The sequence below is a fragment of the Bos taurus genome, chromosome 3 (assembly GCF_002263795.3).
Source record: "Bos taurus isolate L1 Dominette 01449 registration number 42190680 breed Hereford chromosome 3, ARS-UCD2.0, whole genome shotgun sequence".
In the NCBI taxonomy this organism is placed as follows: domain Eukaryota; kingdom Metazoa; phylum Chordata; class Mammalia; order Artiodactyla; family Bovidae; genus Bos; species Bos taurus.
The window spans coordinates 6669385-6692742 of NC_037330.1; the positions used below are offsets into that span (position 1 = coordinate 6669385).

A 23358-nucleotide genomic window follows, 5' to 3' on the forward strand; every position below is an offset into this window, starting at 1 on the left:
TTGTGCAGAAGCTTTTAATTTTAATTAGGTCCCATTTGTTTATTTTTTACTTTATTTCCAATATTCTGAAAGGTGGGTCATAGAGGATCCTGCTGTGATTTATGTCAGAGAGTGTTTTGCCTGTGTTCTCCTCTAGGAGTTTTATAGTTTATGGTCTTACATTTAGATCTTTAATCCATTTTGAGTTTACTTTTGTGTATAATGTTAGAAAGTGTTCTAGTTTCATTCTTTTACAAGTGGTTGACCAGTTTTCCCAGCACCATTTGTTAAAGAGATTGTCTTTTCTCCATTGTATATTCTTGCCTCCTTTGTCAAAGATAAGGTATCCATAGGTGCATGGATTTATCTCTGAGCTTTCTATTTTGTTCCATTGATCTATATTTCTGTCTTTGTGCCAGTACCATACTGTCTTGATGACTGAAGTCAGGCAGGTTGATTCCTCCAGTTCCATTCTTCTTTCTCAAGATTGCTTTGGCTATTCAAGGTTTTTTGTATTTCCATACAAATTGTGAACTTATTTGTTCTACCTCTGTGAAGAATACCGTTGGTAGCTTGATAGGGATTGCATTGAATCTATAGATTACTTTGGGTAGCATACTCATTTTCATTATATTGATTTTCCACCAGAAAATTACTAGAGCCAATCAATGAATATAGTAAAGTTGCAGGATATAAAATCAACACACAAATTCCTTGCATTCCTATACACTAATAATGAGAAAATAGAAAGAGAAATTAAGGAAACAATTCTATTCACCATTGCAACAAAAAGAATAAAATACTTAGGAATATATCTACCTAATCTCTGCCTTTAGTAATACATTATATATTCAGATATAGGCATAATATATGAAAATGAAAGTGTTAATTGCTCAGTCATGTCCAGTCTTTGCGACCCCACAGACTGTAGCCTGCCAGGCTCCTCTGTCCATTGGATTCTCCAGGCAAGAGTACTGGAGTGGGTAGCCATTCCCTACTCTTCTCCAAGTGATCTTCCTGACCCAGGAACTGAACCTGGGTCTCCTGCATTGCAGGCAGATTCTTTACTGTCTGAGCCAATAATATATATATATGGCTTATCACCTGTGGATCCAAATGTACCACTTATACCTACCTTTAAACTTTGGGAATAGGTATTGAGAATAGAACTGTACCTCTTTGAGCATCTCTGCTATTCCCGTTTATTTTTTATCTCCTCCACCTCCAACCCTACTGTCATTACATATATACTTGAACTCCTGGCCTTTAATTGTGAAACCAAACCAGAAACTCTGGGGGGTCAGAGTATGTTTTCATGAGCCCTCTGGTTATTCTCTGGGGGGTTATATCCTTTCACTTATATATTGTGGCCATCACTGAAAAAGATAAGTTAATATTACTCAAAATTTTTAAAATATAAATGTATTCTTCAGGGACCAGATAAGACATACGTTGTTTTGAGTGGCTCCATCCTACTGTCTGTTATGAAGACTGAGTCTGCGTGCTGGTTAATCATAGTTTTTTGTAGCTCTTTGTATGTGTGGGAAGTCTTGAGACAGACCATATTTGGATTTTGAAGCAATTTCTGTGTATTAAACAAAACAACTCTGTAGCCAGAACAGTAAAGGATACCCAATTTTGGACTAGGTTCTCTAGAACTGGACTAATCTAACAACATACACCAATCTCTAGTAGGTTTGGCTATGCCAGGGGCCAAGATGCTTTTCTTTCAATAAACAGTCAATTAATATATCAGAAGCCTATGTAAATAACCCTCTGTTGAATTTCCTTCAACAAATAAGGCATCCGCACCACATACATCTCTCAGCTCTGTCCTATGCCCCATCACTTCTCCAAAAAGGGTATAAGGGTATAAGGAGTAATGGTAACAAAGCACAGAACCAGTGCTATTTTCACAGAAAAAAAGGATCCATCAGTAGCATATTTCTTTAATCATTGTTATTTACACTTTATCACCTGACAGACTTACAGAGAATAAATAAAGACAATATACAGTTGGTATCTCATTTCTTTTTCTAATACAGAGAATTTTTATGCGTTCTATTTTGGAATGACTATGATAGTTTTAAGCAGAAATAAAATCAATTTGCTATTTTTACCCCTTGACAGGACACATCAACCTCCAACGCTTGAAGAATAAAGCCCAGATGTTTCCTCCTCATAGGAAGAGTGCACCACACTGCTTTAGAAACTCGGTCCTCAGAAAAAGTTGCCAGACAATGGGGTAGAAGACTAGGATATCATGAACAGTGAAGGACATAAGATGAATAGGCTAGGTTACAAACCCTTGGTGCATTTGTAGTAATCTGATCAACGTGCACTTCTCTCCAAGCCTCTTTTCAAGAAAGTTTTTCACCAAAAGTGATTCCCTTCTCTCTTTGTGCTTTCCCTCGAGTCTCTTTACAAATTCTTCCTTTACATGCAGTTGCGAACGTGGGTAAGCACGAGCTAGCCTGGGACTCCCATCTTTCACCTTTGGAGGCCTGAGAAGTTGTTGACAAGGTGTTTGCAGGAGAAACTAAAAATCTTGTTCCAAAAGAGCTGGGTTTGGGGCTGGAGTCTCTACCTGCTCTTGATGGGGTACCATGCAGAGAAGAACCTTGCATTTCTGTCTGAATACCTCAAAGAATAAGACATTTACATAGATCAGTTTCAACATCAGTAAACATATAAATGGAGGATGTACAAGTTTGGGCACATTTTCCTCTTTCCTCATTTGAAAATAAACCCTCTACATTACAGCAAAGCAATTCTACCTAAATTCACCCTAGTTATGCCAGTTGACAAGTTTCTGCTTCTACCTTTTATTCATTCAAAAAAAAATTCAGCAAATATTTATGATGTGCTCACTATGTGTTAGGAACTTTATAGGATGTGGGGTATGCAGAGGTGAACTCAGGTATAATCTCGTGACCCTTAAACAGGGCAGCTTAAAAATGCCATTACAGAACTCAAAACTGTAATCCACAAAACTAAAGCTTCGACTCCCCTATCTTCCTGAACCTCTGGGCCTGGTTGCTGCTGTACCTGTACTTAATTTAGTCCAATGTGGTTGTTATTCCATTTAAGAATAGACATTTAGGTAAATGAAACTTCTCTAATATTCCGAGAGTAGTGTTTTACCACACAATAACAGTCTCCACCATTGTACTCTATTCCTTCCAAAAGCTCTTCCTGGTGCCAAGAATGAAATGCCACCTAGTTCTTAATCAAAATACTGATTTATTCTAAAGTCCTCTCCTTGCCACCATATAAGTCCTACTTGAAAGAACTGCAGAAACCATCTATAATTTCCTTCTATACCTAGCTAGTGAGCTGTGGGTCTTACTGTCCTTTGTGTTATCTGATTTTTCTAAGCTGTTTTTGGATTGTTTCAGATGCTGAACAGCCGAACTCGTCAGAAAATATGGATACAGTCTAGGCAGGATATTACTTTGGATAAAGGAACAGGTTAATTTGTTATATCCTCTTTAGGATTTGACAGAATTGTATCCCAATAATGTCTTTCGTGATGCAGCCAAACAAGACCAGGTTACAAATCAGCAAGGGTTAAAAGCATCCAGAAACTAAATGTATACATGTGAACAACTGGTGAAATCTGAGTAAGGTCTGTAGTTTAGTTACTAGTATTATGCCAATGTCAATTTTCTGGTTTTGAAACTGGACTATGATTACATAAGATGTTGTCAATGGGAAATCCTGCTATTAGGTAATGGCCACTCTGAACTATTTTCACAACTTCCTGTGAGTCTTAAAGTATTTCAATATAACAGCTGGGGGGAAAAAAAGATACGTAAACCAAACAATTACCCTCCATATGTTTGCTACCAAGGAATGCAGTTAATGGCAGCAGAGAATTCAAAATGCCAGAAATCTAAAAACCTTTAACCATTCCAGTCTCTTTTTATCTCAATTTAGCATTCTAAGACATTTACCAAGTGGAAAAGACATTCATCTGTTTCTATAAAAATGTTAAATTTTAATTCAGAAGGAAATTCAGCCTAGATTTGGGTCTACATCTTTCAGAAACCTATCATAAGCACGGCCAGATATCAGAGATCTCACTGAAAAGAGCAAGATGGCAAATTCCAGGTCTACAAACTCAGTTTAGGATCAAAGACTTAATAGCTCTGTATTGGGAGTACTCTAAGACTTAACTGTGATTTTCTCCGTTTATTTTTGTAGCTTTGGACAAAACAGATGTTATTCTGTTTTACACTATTTCCTTGGAACATCTTCACCGCTTTCCTTTCTTCTGTTCTCCTTTATTTTAAACAAATGGCTTAGCCCCACATCATGGCTTTCTTGTGGGATGCCTGGATCATACTAGAAAAATACATGGTTCCAACATAGCATGTACCTCTTGGTGCAATATCAAACAAGATTTCATCTAGTTTAACCTAAGCCTGTTGTCCCAGTGTTTCCCTGTGGCCGCTCTGGGCACAACAATGATGAGGATTATCTAAAGTGGATTTCAGTGACATGAACAAAGAGGGGAAGACAGAGCCTGGTGAGCTAACATGAATTCCCCGACTCCTCTCTTGGTCTTCATTTCCAAAGCAGCACTTGGAAAGCCAAGTCCAGCTCAGACAGAGTTGAGCTCTTTTCACCACCATGTGATCCCTGCCACTGGAGGTGGTCTAGAACACCCCTGTTCAAACTGCCTCCCTCTCCTATATCCCATGAGATGAAAAGGTCATTCCCTGGTGGTTGCTTATGTGTTTTTATATTCTTGATGGGTTTATCTTTTCTTAAAACTCTGAAAAGCTCCCTTCCACGTCATACTCTGCACCTCACTTTTCATTTTTTAATGACTACTTTTAATCATCTCTATCATCCAGAATTTCCCCTCTCTCCTTACACATTTATCTTTTATCTTCAAGACACTTACTTTTTCTGTTCTCCTCAGAGATTGGCTTTCATGCTTCAGAATGGATTCTCAGCAGCACCATCTGTGTCTGTCTTGCTGCCCTTACCTCCCCCATCCTTCTCTCTATCACCCCTTATTATGCAGCCTCCTTTCTAAACCGCAGCTGCCTCCCCATCCAGTCACATGCACATTCATTGCTCCACGTTCATATGGTGCCCTTTGCTATACAGTCTTGTACACTTGCGAGTGGTGTTTCCATAGCATTAAAATCGCATTTCCCCTTGGGTGCCTCTTTAGGCTCCAGATCTTTTCTTAGCACATATGTGTCTGGACAGCTCATCAAGATTTGGACCTAGCTATCACCACATTCACTAGCAAAAGTATAAACTTAAATCTACTACCCCAAACCACAAGCTGGACATAAAACATTTCACATATATCATGAAGAGGATGACTTCCTAGAAAGGTAACAAGGCCCCACAGTTTCTCATCCCTTTTCCTACCTCCTTTTCTACATAATTCCTAGCTTCATTCGTCTATTCTTTAAAAGTTCTTCATTCTTTTTTAAAAGTCCACCTACTTTTAAATTCTAGATTCTAAGCCTTGATCATTTACCCGGATGGCTGTCTTAGATTTCTGCTGCTGAACTCAACGTGTATGACTAAGGGAGAAGTTAAAACTGTGTCTGTAGTACAAAAGTCTTAGTGCCAGAAGATGGAATCTTCCTCATCTCAGAAAAAGATAACTGTACATGACAATATATATTTGCCAGTTGCTTGAAACAGATCACCTCTATGACTCAAGGCCAGGAAAATCTAGACATACTAAGTTAATTTTAAACATGATTTTTTTTTTTATGGTATCATGCAATGCAGTGGCTTGAGGCAGAATTGTAAAAAGAAATAAGTAGAAAGATATTAGACAAAGGAAAGAGAACATACATATTTCCTCTTGCCACATGGGAAGTCATGGCCTGGTCTGAATGTAGCCCTGCCAGATGTTCATGGATCAAGGAGAACAAGTTGCAGGCCCTGATTTCAAGTCCCTTTGATTCTATTGAAATGGAAAGATTAACTTTAATACATCAACTTGACTGAGACATGTGGCACCCAGATTAAACATTATTTCTGGGTGTTTTTCTATAAGGGTATTTCCAGGTGAGATTAATATTTTCATTGGTGAGCTAAGGCAGATTGCCCTCTCCAGCATGGGTGGGCATCATCCACTCCAATGAAGGCCTAAATAGAAGAAAAAAAGTAAGGGGGTATTTACCCTCTCTGCCTGACTACTGGAGCTCACACATCAGTCTTCTGCTCTCAACTGGGACTTAAAACTTTGACCTTCTGGTTCTCAGAAGTACATCACCACCAGCTTTGTGGAACTCCTCAGTCTCCATAATTATGTAACCCAATTCCCCAGTTCGTTATAATAAATCATATATATATATATATATATATATATATATAAAGTTCTGTTTCTCTGGGGAACTATGAATAATACACGAAGTTATTACTGATCTTGAGAAGACAGAGTGTGTGGCAGGTCCCAAGTATAAAAGAACATGAGAACATGTCTGGCCCTGCAGATACCAAATGAGATAAAGTATGTAGAAACACATGATAAACTTTAAAGCACTGAGCCAGTGGCAGGCGTTCCTATTACTACTATTATCGTGACTTCTTCACGTGATCTCTTTTGCTGACCACAATTTTCAGAGCAGGAGATGACTGGACAACTGAGTCTGCAGCAATTGTAGATTCAATTATCCACTGAGGTCTGAATACATCAGAACTGGAAGAGACTTCAAGACCATCTCATTCCTGTTTCCTACTGAATCTGAGGATCTGTGGAGTGTGAAAGCTCAGAATCTGTTCTGAGGGGACTTTTATTTAACAGTGTTATCAGTATCCATGGATTCTGAAGCCAGAGCCTCAAGCTTTCTTTTTCTGCTGGTCATACCATCTCCAAGGCAAGAGTGTGAATCCCAAGCAGTAGCAGCAGATGACTCTTCCACACTCAACCTGCTCCTCTCAAGAACTCCTAGGGTTAAAAGGACATAAAACATCATCTCCCACAACCACTTATTATGTCTGAAACCCTACCTCTTTCTTGCCTAGTCTTCAGCCTGTATCTCAACCTCTTCAGTGACAAAGGACTCCCCAGCTCTCGAGGCAGTCCATTCGCCCTTGTATATTCTGCCTCTGGCTATATTTTCCCTCATAGGGAGTTAAAATCAATCTCCCTGTAATTTCCTTTCACCAATCCTCAGTCAACCCTTTGGAAACACTCAGAACATATCTATTCCATATTGTACATGACCTTCAGATTTATGCCTAAGAAATTTAATCCCCAGCCCATAGGTTCTATAGAGCATTCATCCATTAAAAGAGCTGAAAGATTTGGAGGAGATGAGCCAAAGGGCCTATGATCAAGATTTAGAAAAAACAGTTTGTACTGACTCAAAATCAGGCTCTCACTAAAACACATACCTGAAAATGTCTGAACAAGGTAAGGGGAGGACCCTCTGCAGAAATGAACAGCTCACCTGTTACCTGTCTGCCACTGACCTCTTTTCCTGTGTCCATTCTCTATTTAAGAATACTTCCATGAATGAGGCACATTTTTTTTTTTAAATAACAATCCCTGTTCACAAACCCTTGCACTAAATATTCTTTCCTATGTACATACTCTGTATTTCCTATGCATATAGATCTCAACCCTCATCCCTGCCCAGGAATGAACAAAATAACCATTCCAGTAAGTTGAGTTTTTTCCAAGCATGTAACATCTATTTTGCCAGGAGAGGAAAATGCAGAGTGTAAGGCATGTCTACAGGCCAAATTAGGAAATCAAACCATAGGTGACTAGTTACTGAATACCATTTCATCAGATTCTCCACACTTACCAAATGTTTTCCCTATGCCTAGTCTCATATTTCCTAAGACATTAGTATTCTTCAAGTTTTTCTTTCAGAAATCACTTTTTAAAAGGAGACATGGAAAATAACATTGTAGAATCTGCACATTCATAAACACGAGCATATTTATCCTTTATAAATTATCTAAATTATCTAGCCTTTGTTATCCAATACTTTACGTATATCAAGTAAGATTCTTTACTAGATTTTATCTGTCCTAGGCTTTTTTTTTTTTTTCTTTTTTAGTTCTTTAATGTAAAAAAAAAAGTATATATGTGTCAGGGGTAGAGAGTCGGGCAGTGGAGTGGAGGAAGACGAGGGACAGAAAGAGAGAAAGACAAACAAGCCTCTGTCTCCCAGGTCCATTCAGTGTCCAGATGGAGTGGCTTAAGTGAGGGTGAGTGGTGGGGCTTGTGAGGAGGACCTGTTGCCAGGCTCTGACAGCATCAGTCGTCCACCTGCTGAAGAAGCAGAAGGTGGATTTCCTGGAAAGAGGGCCGGTGCTTGGTGTCTCTTCTCCAGCAGCTGAGCATCAGCTTATACACAGAGTCAGGGCAAATGGCAGGCTGAGGGAGGTAAGTCTTTGGAAACAAAAAATGAACAAAAGAGGAGAATATTAGGAGAGGGTGGAGAAAAGGTCACTGCATCACAGTATGATTTTCCCACTCCCCACTTTCTTGGACTTGATAACTGAAATGGGTGTGGTGTCTCTCCTTCTTCTTCACAAGAAGTTTACATCATATCAATCCCCTTTCCGTTCTCTTTGTCTTTTCCAAGTCTGCAGAGCAAAACTTCCTGATGGGCCATCCTGTGCATGCGTGCCTGCTAACTTGCTTACCATTATGCAAAAGATGAAACTGAAGCAAGAAGACGTCTTTGACTGGAAAGTGATTAGAACACCTAATCCTCCAGTTATGGCCTCTCCACAATGAGCTTTATCTTGGTTGAGCCAATTATGGCAAGGGCGGAAAGCATGTTGGTTGCCTTAGCTCCTTGGCTAAGAATGGAATCTGAGCCACTGAGACACAGGATGTATCCATGTAGCTCTTAACCATAGCTTTCTCTGTGCTCTCCTTCTCCTGTACTGGCCCCAGGGGGGAAGACTGGATTTCTTCTTTACATGATTCACCAACATTTGTACATTTAACCCCTCTACAGCCCTGCCCTGAATTCCAACCTAGAACTGTATTTGACTCTACTCTCAAAGCAAGTTACTGTGTCCACCCAGCAAGATTGACTCCAGGTCATCTTCTGCTTACCTGTAATGTGTTGCTGTCATTTCCTGACCTATGTTTTTTAAAACCTTGTATACTGACATATTCCTGAACCAAACCTAAATGTCTTAAGCTCTTTGAATCACAGGTCCAACATCTGCTGCTGGTTAGTAATGAACCATTTGAAAATTGCCTTCTCCCACATTTAGACCAGCCTGTATTATGCATGGTAGGATCAGATGGTGGTTCCATCTTTAATTATTTGAAGAACCTTCATACTGTTTTCTATAGTGGCTGCACCAATTTACATTCCCATCAACAGTGCATGCAGCTTCCCTATTCTCTATGTCCTCACTAACATTTGTTGCTCTTTGTCTTTTTGATTATAGCCATTCTAAAGGTGTGAGGTTTATGATGGTTTTGATTTTCACTTCCCTTGCCTGCCAGGCTCCTTCCTCTGTCCATGGGATTCTCCAGGCAAGAATACTGGAGTGGGCTGCCATGCCCTCCTCCAGGAGATCTCCCTGAGCCAGGGATTGGACCCACATCTCTTATGTCTCCTGCATTGGCAGGCAGGTTCTTTACCACTAGTGCCACCTGGGAAACCCAATAACTAGCGATGTTGAGCACCTTTTCATGGGCCATCTGTTTGTTTGTCTTCTTTGGGAAAATGTTTAGTCAGATCTGCTCATTTAAAATTGTCTGGTTTGGGGGATTTTTGCTCTTGAGTTGCATGAGTTCTTTATGCTTTTTGGATATTAACCCATATCAGATATATGATTTACAAATTTTTCTCCAATTTGGTAGTTTGCCTTTTCATTTTGATGGTTTCCTTTGTTATAAAGAAGATTTTTAGTTTGATGTAGTCCCACATGTTTATTTTTGCTTTATTGCCTTTGCTTTAGTTGTCAAATCCAGAAAATCACTGCTAAGACCAATGCCAAGGAGTTTTCTGTCATCAATTCTTAATCAAAAAGTAAAAAGACAAATACCTCTGGCTTCTATTTGAATATATAATAAGATCTGACAAACCTTAACTCAGTGTTAGAAGTGACTATGGCTACAAAATAGTAAGTATTTAAAAGAAATATTACTATTATTATAAAGGATATAGGATAACAGACACTCTCATATACTACTTGTGAAACTTAAAACTGTTAAGCCTTATCTAGGGTGTTCACTAAATAATTTTAGAAAAAATATATCTGTTTTGAGCCAACAGATATCAATAAAATGAAATGATAAATAAATCATTTGCCCTTTTCAAAGCTGTATAAACTTGGCAAATAAAGTTATATTTTATAATAATTCTCATTATGTTGATAGTATTTTACTTTTCATAACATCAAATAACATAAGCTTTTAAAACTGTATTTAATTTTTAATTATTTAATTTCATTTTGACCATGGGATTTCAAGAAAAGTGCTTTCTGAGAATTCTTTACAATTTGTAAAAACAAATTGAAAACAAAAAATGTCAAATACATTTTAAAATTACTGGAGTTATTATTATAGACTCCCAAGCACTTTTAATTGACTATGAAAGATTTAAGATTTGTCTAAGCTATGAGCCCTAAGGATAAGATTCTTTCTAGAATTTGTGTTACTGAAAAGTTTTCTCCTGCACTTTATCTGCTATGTTCAACAAGTTGGTGACATTAACAATGCTGTTTGAATACAAATTAGATCACATGAGTAGAGTCCATAAATCCATCTAGCAGCTGATAGTGATGCATAACTATTGTGCTTACATTCTAATGTCAAACTTTCAAAATTTGAATACTGAAATTTTAACAATAAAATTTAAAGTAATTAAAATTCATGTTGATATATGGCAAAACCAATAAAATATTGTAAAGTTAAAAATAAAATAAAATACAAAAAAAATTGTAAACTGTTATAAAATACAAATTTAGTGAATTATGCTTAGTTTGTTCATATGTTGAATTAAATAAACTTTTATCAATATTTTAAACTTATAGGTAAGAAGCTTACTAAGCATATGATGGTGATATTAGGCTTTGGTCTTGGCTTCATTCAAATATTTAATTTTATTATTCAACCATTTAGTAGTTGGTCAAAATATATTTGACTCTCTAGCATGATTTAGTAAAAGTGAAGATGATGGACCCTTTTAACAAGCAGTTACAAAATAAATAAGAAAAATTAAATCCCAGAGATTATTAGTATTTAAAATTTCCATTAAATGATAAAACAACATTTTCTTTGGAAATGAATAGCATAACATTTGATTAATTAATATGCAACTTTTTAGTGCTAAGTAAAAAGCTGCTGCTGCTGCTAAATCGCTTCAGTCGTGTCCGACTCTGTGCGACCCCACAGACAGCAGCCCATCAGGCTCCTCTGTCCCTGGGATTCTCCAGGCAAGAACACTGGAGTGGGTTTCCATTTCCTTCTCCAATGCGTGAAAGTGAAGTCGCTCAGTCGTGTCCGACTCTTAGCAACCCCATGGACTGCAGCCTACCAGGTTCCTCCGTCCATGGGATTTTCCAGGCAAGAGTACTGGAGTAGGGTGCCATTGCCTTCTCCAAGTAAAAAGCTACCTAATATCAAAAATACATATAATGCAAAGCAGACAGTGGATGTTGGGGGCCAGAGTGAGGTACTCCACCCATGGCAAAGGTCATGAGGAAGGAGGTTCGACATACGCAAAGGCGGGATCGAGCCTCAGGAGTCCCCCTGGAAATCCTCGAGCATCTACTCCCATAACCAGAGCCTGCCTACTTTACTACTTTGTGCTCTCCTCTACACCTCTGACTTTACGGGGGGCTGTCTCCCACCACCTCTTTTGGAGAAGGAGTTAACTTAGAGCTCCAGTTAATAATAATTCCTGGGCGTGACAGGAGTATTTCAACCTACAAACTCCTCTGAAGGTTCTCTAGTCTGCCTGACAGGCTTGTCTGGCCACATGTGATTGCTCACAGCCTCCCAACCGTGAGAGGCACGAGATGCTTTAAACCTTCTAAAAACAGGTTCCTTAGAAAAGTTAGAAAACTATTAGTATAAGTATAATGGGCTGATTAGAAACTGTATTGGTGAAGGGTTTTTCATTTGTTGAGCCAATGTTTGTTGCTAAGTCTCCACATCCCCTGCCCTTACACACATTAATGAATATATAGAAGAAATAAGTATTAACCTTTGATATTAATCACGTTAGACCTTAGGCTAAGTAAATTCTTTCCTTAACTAAAACCCACTACACCCTCACCCTATAGGAATGTAACTTTATTTGGGTGGCGTCTGTTTTAAGAATAATCACCCTTGGAGAAAAAAGTGTTCTGGTTGACTGACCACTGTCACAAGGAGAGGTCCTAAATTGCCAGCAGGCCCCCCTGGCCAGAAGATGATGTAACACCCCTAAGACCTCTGTATACATTTGTATGAAGCACCTGACTTTGATAAAAGTCAGGGCTGCTGACCCCACGTGACTTTTGCATAACATCTCAGTGTATAAAAGTAGACCATGGAAAATAAAGAATTGGGATCAGTTTCTCGAAATACAGGTCTCCCCATGTCTCTCTCTCTCTCTCACTCTGGCTGAGTCTCCATCTGGAGTGTGGAACCCGCCATGCTTACTAATTATGCCTGGGCTTCTAAGATCCGACTGGGGAGGCCTCAGTGTCTCCTCTCCTTCGGGAGAACGGAAGGACGCCTGCGGCCTATGTAAGTGGTGCAAACTTCTTGTCTTGAAGTTTTATTGGTCTCCCACGTAAACCAAGCTACTCAGCCTCTTTTCTCCACTGAATTTTCCTACTGAGCTATCCTTATTCTATTACTTTTTATATCTTTAATTAATATCTAATTGAAGCTATTGTATCCTGATCCTCCCCGACGCCGTCCCCGCTTCGAACTCCCTGGATCAGCCGGGGCTGGACCCCGGCAGGTGGCGTCCAAGACAGACAATTCGAAGGTAGGTTCCCCAGAACAATTTGGGTCATCAGCCCTATTTTTCCCCCTCAGAGCAATTAGGGTCATCAGCCCTATTGCCCCCCTCCTCGGAACAATCTGGGTCATCAGCCCTGTTGTTCCCCCTCGGAACAGTTTGGGTCATCAGCCCTACTGCTCCTCCCTCGGAACGATTAGGGTCATCAGCCCTGTTGTTCCCCCAGTGTTAGGGATGGCTAGGACCCCACTCAGGGTACCACGGACCCCCCTGTAGGATAGACAGGGCGAGTAGGAGTGGGAAGAGTTGAAAGTGTTAAAGAGTTAGAGTTAGAGAGAAAAAACGGTTTCTGAAGTTAAAAGGCCAAAGAACAGCCTGATCTTTTGAAAGCTAAAATGTTTATCTTCTATTATACTTAACTTTCTGACATGGCTAACACTGAAAACTGTTAAAGAGGGTACTGTTAATTTAGATACTTGGGTGAAGGTGAAAAAACAACTAAACACTTATCCTATAAATATGATTAAAAATGTTCTGGATCCTTGTCATGAGGCTGTGGGATAAGCTATGGGAGAGGCTATAGCGGTGGATGGTAGTGGGTCTCCACCTTCTGCGCAGATCATATTTTCTGCCATTGATGAAGAAAAGGAGGGAGACTGTGCTCTACCTCCCGAGGAAGGAGAGGGCTTACAGGATGCTGCGGCCGGGTGCCCTGGCGAGCCCCCTCTCCCTCTACACAAACCTTTAAAAATTTATCCAACAATTTCTGATTTAAGGCAACTACCCCACCTCTGCTTGCACTTCCCAGGGCCTAGGAATTCCCCAGTTTACATCCAAAGCCTCCCAGAACATTGCCTAAGGCTGAAAAAGATAAAAAAAAAGTTTTCTTTTTAAAGAAAGGAGCTTTTAAAAAATACACAATATACGGAGCCTGCTCCTTGCAGAAAAATCCCCTCGGGGGGCCTCACCCAAGCAAAAGAAAAAGAAAAAAGAAAAAAAAGTGAAAAAGAAAAAGAAAAAAGGAAAGAAAATAGAGAAAGAGCTAAAGAGTGAAAAGGAGAGAGGAACGGAGAAGAAAGGAATCAGGGAACGCAGCAAGATAGAGAAAGGAAGAAAGGAATTTAGAAAAAGAGATACAGAGAGAAAGAGAGGAAGAGAGAGAGAGAGAGACAGTAAGAAGGAAGAAGGGAGAATGAAAGAGGGAAACAAGAAGGAAATGATAGAAAGTAAAAGAGAAGAGAAGAGGAAGGAAAAAAGATAGAATGAGGGAAAGAAAACTTGAGAAAGATTTAAAGAGAAGAAGGAAGAAAAAGTCAGCAGAGGAGAGAGGAGAGGACTTACAGGACATTGTGGCCAGATGCCCTGGCGAGCTACCTCCCCCTCTGCGCAAGCTTTTAAAAAAAACTTATCCACCACTTTCTGATTTGGGGCGATAGCCGCCGACTCCGTTTGTGCCTTCCAGGGCCCAAAAGTTCCCCACTTTGCCCCCAAAGCCTCTCAAAGTGTTGCCTAAGCCTGAAAAAGATAAAAAGTTTTTTAAACAGTGGAGCTTTTAAAACAGACTGCATGCACAATATGCAGAGCGTGCTCCTTGGAGAAAACCCCCTCAGGGGGGGTCTCACCCAGGCTAAGAGAAAAGGGGATTTAGCAACAATATTAACCCCTGTCTAACCGGTTACTCCAATTCCAACAGGAGTGGCTGGCCCCCTACCTGAGGGCATTGTAGGATTTGTGCTAGGGCGTAGCTCGCTTTCTTAAAAAAAAAAAAAAGAAAAGAAATTTCGGTGGTGCATCCTGCAGTAGATTCTGATTATATTGGGAAATTAAAGTCTTGACCTCGCTGCCTACCAAAACTGTGCAAATTAATAAAGGTCAAAGAGTAACACAGCTTTTGCTTTTACCTTAGTATCAGACAGGAAAAAACTTGACTTCTCAGGCTAGGAGCCACAGAGTATTTGGATTTAGTGATCTAGCCTTTTGGGTGCAGGAAATTACAGCTCCAAGGCCTTTAAATGATCTTTTAATTCAAGAAAATAAAATGTCAGGGCTTTTAGACACAGGAACAGACATCTTTTAACATTGCTGGGGAAGACTGGCCCAGTTCCTCGCCCACACATACTACTGAAAATGAGTTGGTGAGATTAGAGAAAGTGGTGTGCAGGGTGGGAATGCTGTAGAGAAAAAGGTGAGGGAAAGTTTAAAACCTTGAAGAGTAGTGAGTTCTCCATTGCTGGAGGTATTCAAGCAAAGATTAGATGGTAGCTTGTCATCTAAAAAGCTATAGACCAGATTTAGGTTACAAAACAATAACTGGAGAAGCTTATAAAGATGTTGTGCAACACCTCTTTACTTGCTTCTCATATTTAGGTGCCAAAAGTTTTGAAAACCGACAATGCCCCTTTGAAGCTGCAGAAAGATTGTTTACTAACTTTAAATGATTTCCAAAAATTATTAGGGGACATTAATTGGATGCGCCCACATTTAAAACTGACTACTGCAGATTTAAAGCCTTTGTTTGATTGCTTAAAAAGCGATCCTAATTCCAGTTCTAAGAGAAAGTTGACTAATGAGACAGAGTCGGTTCTTGTTAAAGTAGATGAGACTTTACATGATCAGTTAATTAAGATTAATATTACCAAAAGATGAGATTAAATTATTCTTGCCACAAAACATACACCTACAGGGTGCTTGTGACAAAAAGGCCCATTGGTTCCATCTACCAGTGACCCCAAGAAAAATAGTTTTATCTTATCCCAGCTTGGTGGCACAATTAATTATAAAAGGAGGAAAAAAGAAGTGTGGAACTTTTTAGAAAAGAAGTAGCAAATATAGTAATTCCATTCAATAAGGATCAACTGCAAGTCTTTTACAAAATAGTGATGATTGGCAAGTTGCCCTGATAGATTTCAGGGGTCAAATTTTGTTTCATTTGCCCTCAAGCCCCCACAGTAGTTAAAAGTTCAAAAATGTTAGATTGGCAGTTTGAGGATACCTGTGGAACTTTCCAACCCTATGTAGTTCCTACGCTCCCCTTTACCCTATGGGGGAGGGACATGCTGTCTCAAATAGGAGATACTCAGAGAAGGGTTTTCTCAATTTCTTAGTTATCAACAGGCGGTGCAATTAACAATACTATATATATTATTATAAATACATAATATAAATATATTTGCCTAATTGCAGTTTGCCTAATTAGATATGGGTATAAATAAAATATAATAAAGGTATACCTAATTCTATTTATAGATCTATACTTAATTAATTTGTATATAATTAATATGTATACTATATATGCATATTATACATATACTGTATAATTAAATGTATATTGCAGTAATATAATGTGTGTGTGGCTGATATTAATTGGTATGGATTGATGTGCTGTGATGATATATGTTCTATATACTGTATAATTATATTATATATGTGTGACATTATTGTAGTACATTGGTTTGTGTTGGTTGGTATTAGCTGTGTACGTGTTGTATTGCTGTAATATATATTAATTAACATATTAATTATAAAGATTAATTCAAGTATATTGATTATGTCAATAAGTTTATACTTGTTGCCATGTATAAATACATATATAAATACATTTTGCATTTAGATATATCTGTATACCAAAATGAGATAAGGAGGTTATACATTTATTATTTAAATTTATACAGAGACCTAAACTAAACATTAGACCTAAATTAACATATCTCTAAATTTATGTTGTTGAAATGTAAATTTTAAAAATTTAAACAATTAAATTGACAACTGCTTGACAATTCCTTTACCATAAAACCCCCATAGGTGTAATTGGGGTAGCCAGAAATTGGTTTTATGGCAAAACGGCCCCCTAGAATGGGTCCATCTCCCCGCCCAAGCTAAAAAGGTAGCGGCTTCTTATCCAGGATTGATAGCTACTTTGATACTAAAGGAAAAAAAGCGGAACATTAAATTACTTGTTAAAGAGCCATCAGAAATTGTAATTCCATATAATAAAGAACAACCTGATGCTCTTCTAATGTTTGATGAGGACTGGCAGATTACCATCAGAAATTATTGTGGTCAAATTCTGCATCATTTACCTTTGCATGTTTTGCTGAATTTTATATCCAGACATCCAGTTATTTTTCCTGTCAGATGTAAACAACCTCCTATTCCAAATGCTCAGATAGTTTTTACTGATGGGTCAGCAAACGGTAAAGCCTCCATAGTCACTAAAAATCACCAAAAGTTTTTAGAAACACAGGAAACTTCAGCTCAAAGAGCTGAAATAACAGCAGTCATAGAGGCTTTTGCTATGTTTGCAGATGAAGAATTTAACCTTTATTCTGATTCTCAGTATATTGTCAGGTTGTTTCCACACATTGAAACTGCGGTTTTGCCTGAAAATAAAACTACCATATTTCATTTGTTAAGTAATTTACAGCAACAAATTTGGAAAAGAAATAAAATATTTTTCATTGGACACATTCGGGCTCATTCCGGATTGCCTGGCCCTTTAAATGCCTTTAATGATTTGGCTGACTTGTTAACCAGAAATACAGTGGCTACTGTGATTGAGGAGGCCAGAGCCTCTCACTCACTTCATCATCAATACGCTACTGCCTTAAGATATCAATTCCAAATTCCCAGAGAGACTGCTCGAGAGATTGTGAGTTCTTGCTTACACTGCCCCACTGTTTATAATAGTCTACCTATGGGAGTTAATCCTCATGGTCTCAAACCTAACATACTCTGGCAGATGGATGTAACTCATGTCTCTTCATTTGGAAAACTGTCTTTTGTTCATGTAACTGTAGATACCTTTTATCACATTATTATTGCAACTGCTCGTACCGGAGAGGCAGTTAAAGATGTGATACAACATCTCTTTACTTGTTTTTCATATTTGGGCCTGCCAAAACTCTGAAAACTGACAATGCTCCTGCTTATACTTCTAAGTCTTTTCAGGAATTTTGTTTACAGTTTCAAATTAAACACAATACAGGCATCCCTTATAATCCCCAGGGACAAGCCATTGTGAAAAGAGCACATCAAACATTAAAGCTTCAAATTCAAAAATTAAAAGAAGGGGAGTTTAAGTATAGCTCTCCCCATCAAATTTTGCAATATGTTCTTATTGTAATAAATATTTTAAATGCCAATTCGGCCGGAGCTACTGCAACGCTTCGCCATTGGTGCCCAGAGCAATTGAATGCAAAACCATTGGTCAAATGGAAGGACCTCCTCTCAGGACAATGGAAGGGTCCTGACCCATTATTAACTAGCGGTCGAGGATGCACTTGTATTTTTCCACAGGATGCAGATTCTCCAATTTAGATCCGGGACAGGCTGATTCGCCATGTTGTAGACCCCCAGACATCCAGTTCCCCCATTGCTTCGATCACAAAAGAGGAGCCCGCCAGAAGGGGAGGCAAGATAAACATCGAGATCCCGGCGAGACTGGACAGGGCTGTTGCAGCACGAACTCCAACCAGAAAATAATTCTACTTATTCTGTTTTGGCTTGTCTACCCTCTCCTTATGTTTTTCTCTTTACCAACGATTCTGGAAAATTTAATGTACGTGTGACTTTCACTGGTGGACCCAATGTAACGACTTGTGAACAATGCATGCTCTCATCTTGTTTAAACCCTCAATATAATGTTTGCTCCTTTGTAGTGTTACAACGTCCACCTTATCTTATGATATAACCACTTACTGATATGTTAATTATGGTCTTGCTGTATTACAACAACTACAAGATTTAATGCGACAACGGCGATTTGTGGGCTTACTTATTTTAGGAATATCAGCTAGCAGCAATTGTTTCTGTTACTGTGGCAGCAATATCATTGACTCAACAAGTGCATACTGCTCAATATGTTGATACTATGTCTAAAAATGTCTCTTTAACTCTAGCAACACAGGAAGTTATAGATAGAAAATTGGAGATGAGAGTAGACGCCTTAGAAGAAGCAATAACGCATATTGGAACTGAGTTACAGGCTTTAAAAGCGAAAATGGCTCTGTCATGCCACGCTGATTACCGGTGGATATGTGTGACATCTTTGATGGTAAACAAGACAGATTATGAATGGGAAAAAATCAAAAATCATATCTCAGGTGTTTGGAACAGCTCTGACATTGGCCTGGACTTAGGGAAATTTCATAATCAAATACAGACCCTGGAACACTCTCGACTGGATTTTACCGCCGCTGGAGCAGCTAATGACTTATTTCACACCTTCTCTAACTTTATTTCTGGAAAAAACATTCTGTCTAATATCTTTAGATCTAATTTTGCTTCTCATAATCATTCTTCCTTGTATTGTCAGGATTCTTCGGCAGAGCATTCGCAAGCTCGTGACTGAGTTGCATCTGGTTGTTTTAAGAAATAAAAAAGGGGGAGATGTTGGGGGCCAGAGTGAGGTACTCTGCCCGTGGCAAAGGTCATGAGGAAGGAGGCTCGACATACGCAAAGGCGGGATCGAGCCTCAGGAGTCCCCCTGGAAATCCTCGAGCATCTACTCCCATAACTAGAGCCTGCCTACTTTACTATTTTGTGCTCTCACCTACACCTCTGACTTTACGGGGGGCTGTCCCCCACCACCTCTTTCAGAGAAGGAGTTAACTTAGAGCTCCAGTTAATAATAATTCCTGGGCATGACAGGAGTGTTTCAACCTACAAACTCCTCTGAAGGTTCTCTAGCCTGCCTGACAGGCTTGTCTGGCCACATGTGATTGTTCACAGCCTCCCAACCGTGAGAGGCACGAGATACTTTAAACCTTCTAAAAACAAGTTCCTTAGAAAAGTTAGAAAACTATTAGTATAAGTATAATGGGCTGATTAGAAATTGTATTGGTGAAGGGTTTTTCATTTGTTGAGCCAATGTTTGTTGCTAAGTCTCCACATCCCCTGCCCTTACACACATTAATGAATATATAGAAGAAATAAGTATTAACCTTTGATATTAATCACGTTAGACCTTAGGCTAAGTAAATTCTTTCCTTAACTAAAACCCACTACACCCTCACCCTATAGGAATGTAACTTTATTTGGGTGGCATCTGTTTTAAGAATAATCACCCTTGGAGAAAAAAGTGTTCTTGTTGACTGACCACTGTCACAAGGAGAGGTCCTAAATTGCCAGCAGGCCCCCCTGGCCAGAAGATGATGTAACACCCCTAAGACCTCTGTATACATTTGTATGAAGCACCTGACTTTGATAAAAGTCAGGACTGCTGACCCCGCGTGACTTTTGCATAACATCTCAGTATATAAAAGTAGACCATGGAAAATAAAGAATTGGGATCAGTTTCTCGAAATACAGGTCTCCCCATGTCTCTCTCTCTCTCTCTCTCACTCTGGCTGAGTCTCCATCTGGAGTGTGGAACCCGCCATGCTTACTAATTATGCCTGGGCTTCTAAGATCCGACTGGGGAGGCCTCAGTGTCTCTCCTTCCGGAGAACAGAAGGATGCCTGCGGCCTACGTAAGTGGTGCAAACTTCTTGTCTTGAAGTTTTATTGGTCTCCTGCGTAAACCAAGCTACTCAGCCTCTTTTCTCCACTGAATTTTCCTACTGAGCTGTCCTTATTCTATTACTCTTTATATCTTTAATTAATATCTAATCAAAGCTATTGTATCCTGATCCTCGCTGACGCCGTCCCCGCTTCGAACTCCCTGGATCAGCCGGGGCTGGACCCCGGCAGGTGGACATAAAGTGTGGGGAGGGGAAGCAGTTGGTAAAGAATCAACCTGCAATGCAGGAGACCCAGGTTCAATCCCTGGGTCAAGAAGGTCCCCTGGAGAAGTAAATGGTCCCCAGCCAGTATTCTTGCCTGGAGAATCCCATGGACAGAGGAGCCTGACAGGCTACAGTCCATGGGGTCGCACAGAGTAGAACACAACTTAGTGACTAAACCACCACCACCACCACCACCATCTTTGAGTTATGCAGAAGCCTGATGGGACCCCCTCATGCTCCCCAGTGACCAGTGGGTTGATCCATGGATAAAGTAGAGTGTATGGATGCCTAGGGAGGACCTTGGTCTTTCACATCACCTGGATAACTAGTGAAATATGACTATCATCCAGGTAGCCCGTCTTCCAGCTCAGGCCTATCCTGTTAGATCAGGACTTTTCTTTCTCTCACCTTCGGGAGCACCCAAGGCCACATCTCTCCACCCCCAGAAGCTCTCACCTGCCTCCCTTGGTCTCGGAAGAACTCTCCAGTATTCTCAATGACCTGTTCATCTGACAGTTGGGAATAGGGCTGTTCCTGGCAAAAGGTGAAAGTCTCCCACAGAGTCACCCCGAAGGCCCACACATCACTTGCTGTGGTGAATTTGCCCTGTTTAAGTAAGAAAAAGAGGAGAAAGTCAGAATAATCTGTGTATGACAAGAGCAGAGAGATTGTCATAAAATGGAGTTTTTCACTACACAGGGCAAGGAATACTGGAACTGCCAAGATATGCACTGGGAATCTGAAAACGACAATAGGAAGTTGTTTCAATGCCAGCCTCCACCCGTCTCTCACCCTCAGGATCTCTACTGAGGTCTGCTTCTCTTGCAGATGAGATCCAAGGACTGAAGAGGATGTGGCCATAAGCTACCTGACTCTCCCGCTGAGAGTTAGAAGGTCAAAGTCCAGGATCTAGGGCAGCCGCAGGTAGATGCCCGCGGGAAAGGCAAAACAAGAACAGGAAGAGATCCAGATATCTCTGTGTTAGAGATACAGGAATCCAGTGTGAATGCCTCGAGTAGTTCCTGTTCAATGATCATCACAGTCTTGAAGGACAGGCTGACAAGTGATCTCAGTGAGATTCAGATGCAGTCAACATCCATTAAATACTTGCACATGTTCTATTCAATAATCACAGTGCTGAAGTAGATAATATTTATTCCTACTTTTTACATCAGAAAAGTGAGACAACATAGGTGTACTAAAATCCCCTGGTTTATAAGACCATTAATAATAGAAAAACTGAGAGTTGGACCAAAACCCTCTGAATCTCGGTCTAATTATGTTTTATAACACCATGAAATACATTTAAAGGGAGCAAAGCTTAGTAATCACATTAGAAAGGGGTAAAATATGTGATTCACCTATGTAGATGATAAAAATCTTTATAATGATTTATATAAAATGGTATATCTTACAGCATTATTTATAATTGAAGGAAATTGGAAAATACCAAATTATTATGACATTAAATTACAGGATATATCTATAATGGAATATTATATAACCATTAAAATCATGTTTTTGAAGAATATTTACTGCCAATGAGAGAGAATTTTATGTGCATAGTATCATTCCAATATGTAAAATAATTTTGTATACATAATACATATATTAAGAGAGATACATGCATAGAAAAAATCCTCAAAGGAAATATAGTAGAATATTAATACTAATAGTGGTTATCTTGGTGAGAGAAAAGGGATGACTATACAATTTTTATTTTAAAATTAACAAATCCTACAAGAATATGAACAAGAAACAAACAGATTAACAATAAATGAAAAAAACTAGATTGCTTTCAGGCTTTTCTCTGGAATATTAAATGACAAAAGACAAAATTACATGTATTCAGCATCGTAGGAAGTAAAAGTTTAAAGTTTAATAATTCTATAAATCAGCTAAGTGGCATAAAACCAAGTGGCATAAATTGCCTCAAATATGCATGGTCAGAGAAGAGAAGCATTCAGAAAAAGAATTATTCACTTGTGATTCAGAATACCAAAAGCTGAATAAAAATTACAAAAGCAAAGAATGAGGAACTTAAAAAGTAAATGATGATAATCATTGAAATAGAAACAAAATAATTAATTAGAAATATGGTTATGAAATTAATACAAAAAATATTTTGTGTGGATAACAGTTCTTTAAATGACAAAATTTTAATACCCCAAATTAAGATCAATAATATGGGAAAGGTAGAGATTAAAAAAAAATCATACTAAATTTCTTATCATTCCAGGTATATTTTTAACCTTTCTTTCCAAATTTTCTATAGTAAGCATTTTACATTTTATCAGCAGAAATAGGCAAGTGTTAAAAAATAATGATTAGGACCAAAGTAAGTCATCTCAGGTCAGAGAAAACATTAAAGTCTATTCATGGTCTGTCTCCTGCTGTCTCTGGCGCACCTCTACATGCCCTGTGCACCTGCCTATGTGCTGGTTGCTAGGGCAGAGCTCAAAAACAGGAAACTCACCAGCAAGATGCTCTCCCAGGACATCCAGCGGATCGGGAGCACTGCCCGGCCCTGGATTCGGTAGTAGTCACCACTGTATAGGTTTCTGCTCATTCCAAAATCAGCTATCTTGATGGTATAGTTCTTACCCACTAAGCAGTTTCGTGTGGCCAGATCTCGATGAACAAAATTAAGTGAGGAAAGGTACTTCATACCAGATGCAATCTGGGTAGCCATAAACTTCAGGTTGGCATAACTGAGGAAATACAAAGGA

At 39.1% G+C, this 23358-nt stretch overlaps 1 protein-coding gene across 5 annotated transcripts in view; it reads right to left on the minus strand.

Moving 5' to 3' along the window:
* Window positions 1-1912: 1912 nt before the first annotated feature.
* DDR2 (discoidin domain receptor tyrosine kinase 2) overlaps window positions 1913-23358 on the minus strand; it is a 182496-nt gene continuing 161050 nt past the window's right edge. For 3 of the 5 annotated variants that reach the window (XM_005203520.5, XM_024989442.2, XM_005203518.5), the window contains 3 exons: window positions 23106-23340; window positions 21086-21235; window positions 1913-8368 (listed from right to left, as the gene is read on the minus strand). In XM_005203520.5, the coding sequence (XP_005203577.1) occupies window positions 8234-8368; window positions 21086-21235; window positions 23106-23340 (520 nt within the window). In that variant the 3' untranslated portion in view covers window positions 1913-8233. 5 annotated transcript variants of the gene reach the window in all.